At 43.0% G+C, this 13,818-nt stretch overlaps 1 protein-coding gene across 1 annotated transcript; it reads left to right on the top strand.

Moving 5' to 3' along the window:
* Nucleotides 1-1,330: 1,330 nt before the first annotated feature.
* Nucleotides 1,331-11,418, top strand: cUnh5orf63 (chromosome Un C5orf63 homolog). The gene is made up of 4 exons (XM_083642277.1): nucleotides 1,331-1,352; nucleotides 4,664-4,781; nucleotides 6,466-6,522; nucleotides 10,564-11,418. Exons 2-4 carry the CDS (start codon nucleotides 4,674-4,676, stop codon nucleotides 10,726-10,728), a joined length of 330 nt encoding a protein of 109 aa, XP_083498403.1. The 5' UTR covers nucleotides 1,331-1,352; nucleotides 4,664-4,673; the 3' UTR covers nucleotides 10,729-11,418.
* Nucleotides 11,419-13,818: the final 2,400 nt, after the last annotated feature.

The raw sequence follows: 13,818 nt of genomic DNA, 5'->3' as shown, positions 1-13,818 counted from the left end.
CAAGCCAGCCCTCACCTCGGAAAGCACTGTCATTCTAGCCCCCACTTGTTTTGTCGTGCGTGTATATACTAGGCATTACGGTAAAAGCGAAATAAAAGCGCACTCCCAGAACAAATCTATACTAATTAAATGTTCTAATTTTTACATAATAATTACAATTGCACGCTATGAGAGTTGATGTACAATTTCAATTGTAATTATAATATGTAAAAATTAGAACATTAATTTAATTAGTATAGATTTGTTGTGGGAGTGCGCTTTTATCTTGAAATCAGTTCGCGCACGCTTTTACCGTAATGCCTACACGCACCACAAAACAAGTGGGGGCTAGAATGACAGTGCTTTCCGTGGTGAGGGCTGGCTTGACTGCAGTATCCTCCGATTTGATTGGTCCAGGTTTCCACGCCGACCGACAGCCAATCGTTGCCACCCGACGTCATGGTTGCTTTGCATGAAAGTCCCAGGATTCCTTTCGGCACCTACCGGAGCGCACCGAACCTGACCCGGTTCAGATCATCAGGTGAAACCCGGTCAGTCCTCTTCATCAGAGCAAGCCTTCATACGCCTTCTGTGTGTGTCGTCCACACCCGAGCTCTTCACTACCTTCCACTGACCTCGCACCCTCCTTGTTTCGGTATTCAAATTTAAGGCTATATATAGCCGGTGGTTTTCGTGTTGATATTGTGATACTTCGGTAACGCATATACTAAATGAGGGACGATACAGAGAAGATTAGCATGGCTCACTGTGCAAGTATGACACGCAAAATCGTGAAGCGTTCTCATTTTCCCAATTGTTCATAGAAAAAGTTTGTTTTTGTTTTTTAATCGTTTTACTTGTGTTGGATCATTTAAGAGTGAAATGTTGTTTCCCCCCCTCTCTCCCGAAATGTCCTTAATTTAATCCATTACATTAACATTCATTTTAGGCTATCCATCAAAAATAACATTGCTGTAAGGTTAGTGTTTATAATGGATTTGTTAGTGTTGATGTAGTGTTGATGCAGAGACACGTGTAAGGATTTGCCATGCCTTTTGCAAGGTTGAGGGTTAGCCTACATAAAGATATGAAAATAGGGTCCAGGTTGAAAAATACCAACATTCTCCTAATTTGCATGAGTAATGGCGTGATATGTAACTTAATGAACATGTAAGATAGGAGGATAGCCTACATTTTTAAGGCAGAGCTACTGGTTCAGTATGTTCCTAATGTTCAGTCAACACACCAACTCAAGATGCAGCCTTTATTTTGAAATCCCTCCCCCCTCCTCTCTCTCTCTCTCTCTCTCTCTCTCGCCTGTGTTTTTGTTCCGGGTTGAGATAACGTGTAGGTTATGATCCAGACCAGACGCGGTGAGTGGAGATGACATACTAATCATCTGTTGTTTGATTATTAGCCTACTTAAGCAGTTCTACAGGCATACATTAGGCCATATATCTACATTTGCTTACATTGAGCTGCAAAGTAGCCTACTTTGTGGTGAGATTCTGTTGCCCTCTGGCCTCCTTACACAATTGAGTTTTTTTCGGCACAGCCTAGCCCAGTGGGTCTCAAAGTGGGGTCCAGGGACCCCCAGGGGTCCTTGAAGGGGTCCCACGTGGTCCCAAGCAAAAATGAGAATCATTTAGTAACACAATGACATAATGTGACTATTTTGGTTATGGGTCTCCTATGTAGCCTATAAAGATAGGCTATATAAAGAATGATATATAAATATATAGGCTATAGATGTATAAAGAATGTATAAAGATTGACTCTTTACTTTCCATTGAATAGCCTATAGGACGAATCAGCGTGACGTCACTTGCCACCCAGAAATGCGGAACCCTGTGGCAGTTAATAGTATGAGTTGTGCCAAACAAACGTTAATATCAAACGTTAACCCAGTGACGCGGTTTGTTTACCAAAATGTTGCTTGACTGATCCCTCGTATAGGCTAAGTCAGTTTTGGATATAATTGTGATGGCTACAGTCTTTCATAAATATGACACTTTCTGAATTTTAATTTAACTGCGCTTGTGTTTGTGTGTGTGTGTGTGTGTGTGTGTGTGTGTGTGTGTGTGTGTGTGTGCATGCGTGCGTGCGTGTGTGTGTGTGTGTGTGTTAGGGCTGGGCAATATGTAGGTTCAGAATACATGCTACAGCATGCGCTGGGACGCGTCATCAGTGATGTTATCTGGGGTCGTGGGGTGTTTCGGGTCTGACAACCTCATACACCCTCGCCCAGTAGACCCAGCCGAGGCCGATTACGACTCCGACCCGCGTCCCAGAAGCAGCCGCTCACGGATCAGCCTTCCTACTCTGTCTGCAACGTTGCCCGCGGAAGGGTTGATCACGCCCCAATCCGCTGCAATAGAGTTAGTGCTACACCGCAGTATTGAGAGACCTTCGGTGCATGGAGGCTCTAAGGCCCTGTGGGGTGATTCCAGGCCGGGCACCTCCTTCGTCTCACCAGAACCTCCCGCGGAAAAAGGCAATCCTACCATGCCGTACCATGGGCAGGGAGGATGCCTCAGGGAGGCCTGTGCGCTGCACGTCATTCGCCTGCGCCTAGCACCTGAATAAGGACCCCAGGCCGCGCCGATGTTTACGCAGATTTTCAGGAGGCTGATCCGTAGCGTTTGTGGATTTCTCCCTCACGAGAGAGCCAGGCTGGGGTGCTAAACCCATCCCGTACCGGGTGCCGTCTCTCCGACCGTCAACTGTCTCTCCAGCTTGTCATATAATCGATACGGCAATATATCGCAATATTTTATTTCCCGATACTGTATCGATACTTGGACGCCTGCATCTGGTGATTCCCACCCCTAATCGATACTGTATCGATATTTCCCATATCGATGCATTCAGTAACACTTAACACTCAGTAGTTTTGACAAAATTTGTCCACTAACTTATCAGTATAAAGTGATGTACATATTATTACACTACCTGGGTGGTACACAGTGTGTTGTATCTTTAGCTCTATTATTTAATTTTGAGTAAATTCTGTAGAATATCGCAATATGTATCGCATCGCAATATATTGTGATACAATCGTATCGTGACCCAAGTATCGTGATACGTATCGTATCGTTGGACTGGTCAGTCATCATCATCATCATCATCATCATCATAGATACAGTCGGCATGTGTGGGAACGCCCACAAAATGTTAAACGGCTGGCGCGCGAGTGGGGTAAAACCGCCCATATATCTCATGGGCTGACTCACCAAAAGACGGTGCTGCGGCTCTAAACTACAGGTTTGGGGGTTCTAGAGCAGAACACAAGACGTCTGCTCAGATGTGCGTTTACTCCCCGATCGTGTCTGCCTGGGCTGGGCTATCAGCTAAATTCTAACTTTGCTGAATGGATAGAACGGGAGGATTTACCCCACCCTGCCCACGCCCCCAGCCAGGCTGAGCCAGCTAACCCAGCGTCTATTGTGGGCGTTCCTAGAGCCTGTATGGGCGTTCCCAGACATGCCGACTGCCTCTATCACTTTATCGACAGACACAAGGTCAAATACAATAAAAACACACACACACACACACACACACACACACACACACACACACCCACGCAATACATATAAGAGAGGCAAACATCACAACAAGAACATTAGCCACTCAAGAACATTTCAGATAACCACAGTGACATTCTTCCTATCCACTAAATCAGGGATACTCAACTTGCTTTGCCCGGGGGCCACTTTCGTGAAATGATAGAAGGCCAGGGGCCAGTTAATAAACAATCAATATACATTTTTCTGTAGCGCATTGTAGGTTTTTGGGGTGTCAGCCGAAGTTTAGTCTGACAATGTTGTGCACACCGGATAGTTAGTTAGGTTAAGTACATACATAAGTGCTTGGGTAGCGAGCAGACAGCGGTATTTGACAATTTAGCAGCTAAATCATAGATTATTGAAAGATATTCCATATTCCAGACTGAAATGCTATCACAGAAGTGGAGTATTGGCCAGAATGACATGAACATTTGGACACTTATTCAGCGGGTATCTTACATGTTGTGTTCAGGTGCACTGTACATTTTTTTTTTTTTTTGCAATTCCATCGCGGGCCACACAGGGGTGATTCTACCCACATGAGCCTACTGGTCAGACATGTTTACTTAGTCTGACCAGTAGGCAGTAGGCATAAACCCCCAAAATATTCATTTAATATGGACCAGAGAAAAGCAGCAAATGTTAGCATTTGATATTTTTACTTCATATAACTAACGAATAATTGATTATTACTAGTGCAGCAGTACCTGCTCACCCCACTGCTCTAAGTATATTCATATTGAACGTGTTGCTGTACGTTTATTCATATTGAACGTGTTGCGTCTCCGAATTGCAGCAAATCCAACATTGCACTTCCTCAGGTCCCCAGCAAGACACTCGCCAAGTGTGAAGTCGATCGGACGAACGGTTCTCGAGATTTGAGAAGGACACAAACATACACTCTCACACACATACATACACACTCACACACATGCATACACGCACACACACGCACGCACGCACACACACACACACACACACACACAATGAATACGAAGTGGGAGTATTATGGTATTATGAAGTGACACTGTCATTATGGTTTCTCTCTCTCTCCCCCTCTCTCTCCTCTCTCACTCACTCAATCTCTCTCCCCCCCCTCTCTCTTTCTCTCTTCTTAGTCAACAGAGAATGCATGGCCTGATAGTGAGAAGCTTTCCTCAGACAAAGAGCCCAGCTCTTCTGCTTCAGAGACTCTTCTCCCAGAAGCCACTACCAACTTTAACCCTGTATACAAAGGTACCCATCTCCCGCTGTCAGAGTCTCTGACACAAAGGTACCCATCTCCCGCTGTCAGAGTCTCTGACACAAAGGTACCCATCTCCCGCTGTCAGAGTCTCTGACACAAAGGTACCCATCTCCCGCTGTACGAGTCTCTGACACAAAGGTACCCATCTCCCGCTGTCAGAGTCTCTGACACAAAGGTACCCATCTCCCGCTGTCAGAGTCTCTGACACAAAGGTACCCATTAGGGGTGGGGGAAAAAATCGATTCACCTAAGTATCGCGATTTTTAATGTCACGATTTTTTGAATCGATCTTTTATTCCAGAATCGATAATCGCAAAAAAAAAATATATATATATATATATTTGGTGCTTGCAGTCAGGCCACTCACTGAACAGCAGGCCAGGTGCCGCCTACTGGTTTACTAGTGGTTTTATTACTTTATTAGTTAGTCTGAAGTAATAATTACACTTCAGGGTTAAAGTGGGTGCATCTCATTGTAAAATTGGACTTCAAACGGCACAAATCTGGCTTCAAACGGCCCAAATTGGGCTTCAAACGGCCCAAATTTCACGCGCGTCGGCCCATATCGGCCTGGCCTGCTTGGTATCTAATGCCCGGCCTGAATTATGATCCCAGTCCGCCCCTGTTTTTAACTATATCGCCCAGCCCTACTCATGATATATAATATACAGTCTCTAGTGTATGATTAAACTTTTCCCATGTTCTAATCTAGTGTACAAAAGCAAACAAACTGAAAAAAGAAAATAAAAAAATAAACAAAAATCACAATAAATCGTAATATCGAATCGCAATAATCGTAGAATCGCAATATAAATCGAATCGGCACCCAAGAATCGTGATAGTATCGAATCGGGAGATAAGTGAATCGCCACAGCCCTAGTACCCATCTCCCGCTGTCAGAGTCTCTGACACAAAGGTACCCATCTCGCGCTGTCAGAGTCTCTGACAGTTGACATGCATGCATTAGGGATGCAACAATGACGGTAGACAGATGCCAAATAATGCGTTCTCAGAGCACCTTTTATTTTAACGATAAAAGGAGCTGTCCATCAGCACCACCTAAATCAGAAACTAACAACCTAGGCTTGTAACAGGCTAACTAACAAATAATTGATTACAAATTAAATTACGGTATCATTCTATGAAGAAATGCATTCTCATACATAGGCTAATAATAATAACAATAACAACAACAATAAGAAGAAATATAGCCGCAAGTGGTAATACCAGGGGTTCAAGCCTATTGCCCGCGAAGGGGCTTGAATTTCTGTCAAATCTGTCATTGGGCCAAATTTCAGGGATTGGCCCAGTGGTATGGATGGTTAGAAAAACAGGAAATGAGCTGTTGGTTGTATCGCCAGAATTTGGTAGATTGTTATAATTTTTTGTTTCTGAGTAGTGGGTGAGTTTTCTAGCCTAGGTGCAAATTTTGGTTACTGTGGGCCTTATAGTTTCTGAGATATACACGGTTTTACGGAAGGAAAATAAGAATAATAAGAATAAAAAACATAGCAAATGCAATAGGGTTTCCAGCCCCCAAAGGTGGGTAATAATAAAGTCCCTGTGGGGTCCAGGGATTATTTTCCCAAAATGGCTATATTTTTTATTTAAAACATTTATTTATTTTTTATATAAATAAAACCATTGAATATGTATCTTTGTCATTTTATGAAGGACCCATGTCCGTTGTGCGATGAAGCCAAAGAAGTCCTGGAAGCGTATAAACACAGGGTGAGAATATTTTTACTATTTTTAAAAATGAAGCATATGCAGCCTGCCAGCCTGGTCCCCAGAATAACATGTCAGCATTGTACATTTCTGCAATCCACAGATATGTAGAATATCATGTTTCTAGATAAGCATGTTTTTTTAGCGGGGGTTCCTATCTGGAGGAAACCCCAGGGGGCACGGGGAGAACATGCAAACTCCACACAGAAAGGCCCTTTTGACGAGCGCACCTGGGGCCGGTTGCACCAAGTGGTCTTAACTATGCCTGGTCGTAACTCCTACGTCGGTCTTAGTTAAGACCAGTCTTTAGAGTGGATTTACGCCTGTTGCACCAACACGGCTTAGGTCTGGTCTTAAATACGCGGGTCGTAGCAATGCGCGTTCATGTGAATTGCCAGGGAATGCACCCTGATTGGATGATGTGTGCCTCGCGACCTGCTTGGAGCGCACTGTACCACTACGCTCTATCAGCCACTACTGTAAGTGCATCACTACACCCTCCCTCCTCCCACCCTCCCTCGCTCCGGGGGAAAAATGGCGGCGATTGAGCCAGACAGACTGTCTGAATGAAATTGAATGTAACGTTCCCAATTCTATGTATTAAATTCTAAAAAATTAACGGCAACATTTTGGAAGGCTAAGCCACACAACTAGTTCGTTGTAATCTAACATCATGCTTCAAAAGACGGAGAACTGGCTGTGTTACGACGATGAGGGTAAGGACTCAAAACGGTCTCCGCTGATAAGACACGGAGATCTCTGTTACAGGCAGGCGCTACGCCTCCTCCTGACCAGGCGTAGGAGTTACGCCTGGGCGTAGTGAAAAGAAGGCTTAAGCCGTCTTGGTGCAACCGGCGTAGCTGTTAGGTCGTAAAGTTACGACCAACTTAGCTTAAGACCAGTGTAAGACCAGTTGGTGCAACTGGCCCCTGGGCCGCAGGCACTGAGGACATGGGGATGGGGACACACCCTCAACGCCCACAGCGTCCCAGGCGGGAATCAAACAGACCTTCTTGCTGTGATGCGACAGCAGTACCACTGCGCCACCGTGCCCCCCAACTGTGACTCACATTTAACATTTTTGTTATTTAAGCCTAACCCAACATCATATTATAGAATAATGCTTGGCATTAAACGCATGGACAAAATATCAAATGCAGAAGTCTACTACACCAGGGTAATCTCAAAACCCCTCATCAACAGCGTGAGAAACCGCCAATTTAAGTTCCTGGGATACACCCTGAGACTACCAGAGGGGTGTACCACGAAGCAAGATTAGTGGCTTAGCGAGGTAACTTCAGGTTTAACCCTAGGTTTGCCGTACCACGACGCTAGTTAACTTCTTAAGCTGTGTTCACACCGAGATATTTATTTTTCTCTCTGTCGCTCGATTCAACCCTTTGGAATCGCTCTGTCGCTCTGTTTAAATCGCTCGTCAACAGGCACAAGAATTGACGGACATCTGGGGGCTATAACGTTACGCAATGTCATGATGGTTGTCCACTACGAGCCACCGTAGTTGTTTACAAGCTAAGCCTATCAGCGTGCTCCTAATGCGAGCTCTATACCCTACACAATAACCCTACACAATAAACCAGCGGTTTGTTCCAAGCCAGTGTCATCCTTGACTCACTCTCACACGGCAGCCAATCAGCGTTGAATAGCGAGCGACTGATGCCAGCGTAATTTCGCTCGAGTTGGGATATTTCATCTCGGGGGACGAGCGAATTTTCGCCCTAACGCTCTGTCCTACACCGACCTTTAATAGGTCGGTGTAAACGCACCTTTACCGAGATAGATCACCATAGCAACTTATGCTCTACGGCTAATCTGCTTTGTAGCAGGTTAAGTTCAGAGGATAAGATCAAAACCCATGAAAGACCCACCTGCTTACCAATCAGCTCTCTGGAAACAGTGAGTCGCCATTCATATGGTCCCCATATGAAAAATACATTGCATTCAAAAGAAAAATGAAAAAAAAAAAAAACATGGCTCCTGTTGAATTCATTGAGGACTGCCTTGCACTTGTTGCAGGCTACATTTAAATTAAGCCCTACTTACCACTTTGGAATATGTTTTTATATATTCATTTTTGTGCTCTCAAGTAGGCTAGATACGTTGTTTGACCCCGCCGATCGATTGCAGCTGAATGGTGAGTGGAGAAATATCACTAAACCGGCATAAAAAGGTTACATAAACGTCTCCAAAGCGCACAGTGCCGTGTGCACAACGGAGCTGAGGCTGACGTTGGGTTGGACATGGTCATACATGCCAGAATAGCCTACTACTATCTAAGCAATTTAATATGGGATCGCCTGCACACAGATTATTCATATCTAGGCTACTCCTGCATTTTGCAGCTGCAACTGTGTTGTAGAAGCTGGAGCAGTCCATATTGCATTGTGATTGGCTAGTTGTTAAAAACCACGCTTCATGCGGGCATGAGCTCCTGTGCACGGGCATTTTCATGTGCACGCGCTCTCAGCTTGATTAGAAAAACCTGGATCCACTTAACGAGTTGAGAACTACATTCATGGTATCACTTAACTAGAATCCAGCTAGATGGCAATGATCTGGTTTAGCCAAACCAGATCAAGGGACAGATCCTGGATCTTCTTATACAACATTCGTGGTACAGCCCTCAGATGAAGAACCCGCAAAACAATACACTATCTACACACCAAAACATGGGAAGAGATAATAATAATAATAATAATAATAAATTGAACTTGTCTTGCACTTTTCATTTTGGGTAAAATCTCAAAGTGCTACAGTAGTAAAAAGAATAAAAATTACTAAAAGAATGAAAATTAAAAGGGAAAATAAGATAATAAAAATTAAAAGATTAAAAGAACATTAAAAGAACATTAAAAGTTACAGTTTTAAGGTAAAGCTTTGCTAAAAAGGTGAGTCTTGAGTCCAGTGTTAAAAGCGTCAATAGGGCTCTCAGATGGTCAGGGAGAGCATTCCACAAACGTGGGGCGGTGGAGCAGAAAGCCCGGTCGCCCATGGTGCGCAGGTTTGTCTTGGGTTGCACCATGTCTTGAGATAACCAGACATGCTTCCTGAGATACAGTATGTACAACAGCTGCTTGCGGACAACGAAGGGCTCCTTTCAGAATCTCAAGTGACTGAACTTTCCCACGACCGTGTGGGATGGAGGAAACTTGTGTAGGAAACCTAACCAAAGTTGTTAAAGTTGTTTTATTTGTGGGAGGTACGGTGGTGCAGTGGTAAGCACTATCGCCTCACAGCTCGAAGGTCGTGAGGTTCGATTCCCACCTGGGGACGAGGTGAACGCTGAAAGAATGCGTGCCCGTCCGCATGTCCTCGAGTGCCCACCGCCCGGGTGGGGTCGGCAAAAGGGCCTTTCTGTGTGGAGTTTGCATGTTCTCCCCGTGCCTCCCGGGGTTTTCCTTCATAAAGGAACCCCCTTCACAAAAACATGCAATATCCTGGTTGCTAGTGTGGTTCCTCCTCTGGTCGTTAAGGGCGCCTGTTCAGAGGGAGGGGAACTGGTTGGAATAGCGTGAACCTCCCATGTGCTATGTCCTACCGGTGAAGCTTCCTCTGTCAGGTGAAAAGAAGCGGCTGACTTACTGCCCATGTCTCGGAGGAAGCATGCAGCCAGTCTCGGCTCTCCCCAGATCGGCAGAGGATGGAGTAGCAACCAGGATTGAGAATTCAAATGAGCACTAATGGGGGATAAAATGGGCTAAAAAATCGGGGGGGGGGGGAATTGTTTTATTTGTGAAACTTATTTGTGAACTTTGGAAAGGCAGCAAGGTTTTCTAATTAACCGTCGTTTTTGTTTTGTTTTGTTTTGTTTCTAATTTACTTTGAGATTGTAGGTTTGCAGCAATGGAAAATGCCACGTTTTAGTGGTCTAAAGGTCCTTTTGTTTCAATTTGACGTTTAGTTTGTGTGTATCTTTGGATTGCAGAAACATAAAATGCTGACATTTTATTCTGGCAATTGGGTTGAACACATGGCCGTATATGGCAAGTAGCATTTTATTAAGGGCTTGCTCTCCTCTCTCCTCAGTACATCTTTCAGGAGGTGGACATCACGCTGTCAGAGAACAGAGTTTGGTACGACAGATACAAGCACCACATCCCCGTCTTCCACCTGAACGGCCAGTTCCTGATGTGGCACAGAGTCAACACTGTCCTGCTGGAGCAACAGCTGGCTAAAGCAGGCGGAGAGTAGGGGGCTGCTGGCACTGCCGCGTTCCAGTTGCACTGGAAACTAGGAATGTACCAGTTGACGTCACCTGAACTGGGATTTCCTGCTCTGAACTCGGGGGAGGCTCTCCAGTGCCAACCTCAAAATCCAAGATGGCAGTTCAGTTATGTTTATAGTGCTTTTCAATCATAGCATCATTGCAGTAGACAACACAATCTACATGCATACATACAACATAGGGTAGGCTACATACATCATATACAGTACATACTACACACATACATCATATACAGTACATACTTACGGCACAAACACACTACATACATCATACAGTACATCAGGGATACTCAACTTGCTTTGCCCGGGGGCCACTTTCGTGAAATAATAGAAGGCCAAGGGCCAGTTAATAAACAAACATAAGTTTTTCTGTAGCGGATTGTAGGTTTTTGGGGTGTCAGCTGGAGTTTAGTCTGACAATGTTGTGCACACCGGATAGTTAGTTAGGTTAAGTTAGTTAGGTTAAGTACATACATAAGTGCCTGGGTAGTGAGCAGACATCAGTATTTGACAATTTAGCAGCTAAATCATAGATTATTGAAAGATATTCCATATTCCAGACTGAAATGCTATAATTTTGATTTATTATATATTGGCCAGAATTACATGAACATTTGTACACTTATTCAGCGGGTATCTTGCATGTTGCGTTCGGAAGCACTGTAAAAAAAAATATATATAATATCTATATATATATATATATATATATATATATATATATATCAGTAAGTCATTCTCAGTGTTGCGGTGGTTCCTTTAATTTTTCTATATATATATATATATATATATATATATATATATACATTATATACAATCTATATATATATATATATCTATATATATATATATATATATATATATATATATATATATATATATATATATATATATGATTCACTTTGGTTACAGCAGCAGCTGGTATCTTGGCTGTTTGTCCACACTGAGCTCTCGTTTCGCCACTTGCCTTATCATCTATAGAGAGGCAAAGTGATCGCCTACTTCCTGCTTCAGCACTGTACCAGAGATTTTCAGCCATTTATTTTCCCATACACATTTCGTAAAATGCTTATAAAAAGAGTTTTACTGGTTCAAATTAAACGGTACAGATATAGTTAGAAACAGGAGAGATCGCATAACATTTCACTGGGACCAAAACGTTAAGAAAATGCGGGTTTAAAGAAAATATTTTTTCGATGTTTTTTTTTTTTTGTTGGTCCGAGTGAAATGTTCTATGGCCTCTCCCGATTATAGCGTTAGCTGAACCGTTTGGTTCGACGAAGTACAACTATTTTATAAGCATTTTACGAAATGTCTATGGGAAAATAAATGGTGGATAAAAAATCTCTGGTACAGTGCTGAAGCAGGAAGTGACGTTCCACTTTGCCTCTCTATACTATCATCTTCCATCTGTGGATCGATCCGGCTTTGCTATCCGTGGATCAATCAGCGTTCCCCACTCTCAGCATGGGGGAATTCTCTATCCTATAGCTAATCAGATGCTCCCCTCCCACCTCAAGAGGGGTGTCATCTTACAATGGAGTCATACGCCAAAGTAGCTGCCATGTCATGCCATGCCATTTGATGAATTTGTTGAATAAAGCTGCTTGTTAAATCTTACCAACTGGTCTCTGGTCTCTCGTGGTCGAAATTAATACGCACCCTATATGCTTCTGGGAATAGTTTGATTAAATTGCCACATATGGAGCTACGAAGACATTTGGAATAAAACGGAAAAGTACATTGCAAAGGGTTTCTCCTAGAAGCAGGAAAATGCGGGGTGATTAAGGAGTGGGTATGACAACTAGAGGGTTTCTCCTAGGAGAGTGAATGAATGAAAAGAGAGTGAATGAATGACACTACAGGTCTCTCTTAAAGAATTTTCGCTAAGCGTCATTAAAAGAAGGTCATACCCTAGAACACTAACGTCGGGTGATTTTCACCCGGACAAATGAATTCACGTGATTTTCATTGTCTTGCTGCTGTCTGAGGTGGGCGGGTCCTTAGGTACCTTCAGGATGCTCACTGACATCATTGAATGTAGGTTTGTTTCCCTCCTCCCATTCATGGTTTTTTCTACCGGCTACGTGTTCGGGTGATTTTCACCCGACGTTAGTGATAGAGGGTAAAATATCTTCGGGTTAGTTACAATGGTATTGTGGTGACTTTTTTTTTTTTTTCACCACACAAGTCCCATGAATGGGTGGACCGAAGGAGAAGTTGGGAGCTCCTGTTTTTTGGGGGGGGGATTTTTTTTATAACGATTACCTCATTTTTCCCGAATTTGACATATTTTTTATAGTGTCCCCCATAATAAACTTTCTTGTGTTTTTTGTGATATTTCACATTTAAAAACAAAAGAAGAGTACCTCAATTTGCCATGTATTGTTGTACTTTAAGATATTTTGATGAGAAGTATGTTTTATGGGGTATATTGCACCGGGTGAAAAACACCCGACATTAGTGATGGTGTGACTTTAAATCACGTTAGTGTTCTAGGGTTAAAAGGTTAGTTAGTTAGTTAGTTAGTTTAGTTTATTTCGATCAGAAAGAAAAGAATAATCACAGAATAGAAAAAAACACAGAAAAAAAACAAAAGATACATAAGGCTGACCGAAAGGGTTTTAGGGCTGAAGCTAGCTAGCTTATTAAATGCCCTTACCCTTATTCCTTTACGTTATATGTAAACATATGCAGTACATATGCATACACATGGATACATACATGCATTGATTTACACACACAAATAGCACATGCTCCTAATTTTTTTATACAAGCCCATACACACATAGGCTACCTACCACATATACATATAATTACACATACATAGCTAATACCAAACATTCTACAGGAAATACAAGTGACCCATAAGTCCTGATTATGTACCATCACGTCTATACTTCTCCAGAATACTGTTTCTATACTTTTTTTTGAATTGCACAAGATTTTTACTTTCTTTGATCTATTCCAATAGCAGGAAAGGTTGTTTCTTTGAGTCAGCTAGCACTGCAGACGATACAACTGTCTTTTTACAGGACACATCTCACTCTCTTTTTACAG

The sequence above is a fragment of the Poromitra crassiceps genome (assembly GCF_964638095.1).
Source record: "Poromitra crassiceps genome assembly, chromosome: 8".
In the NCBI taxonomy this organism is placed as follows: Eukaryota; Metazoa; Chordata; class Actinopteri; order Beryciformes; family Melamphaidae; genus Poromitra; species Poromitra crassiceps.
Note: the sequence above shows the minus strand (reverse complement) of the source record. Positions and strands in the feature narration are given on the sequence as shown.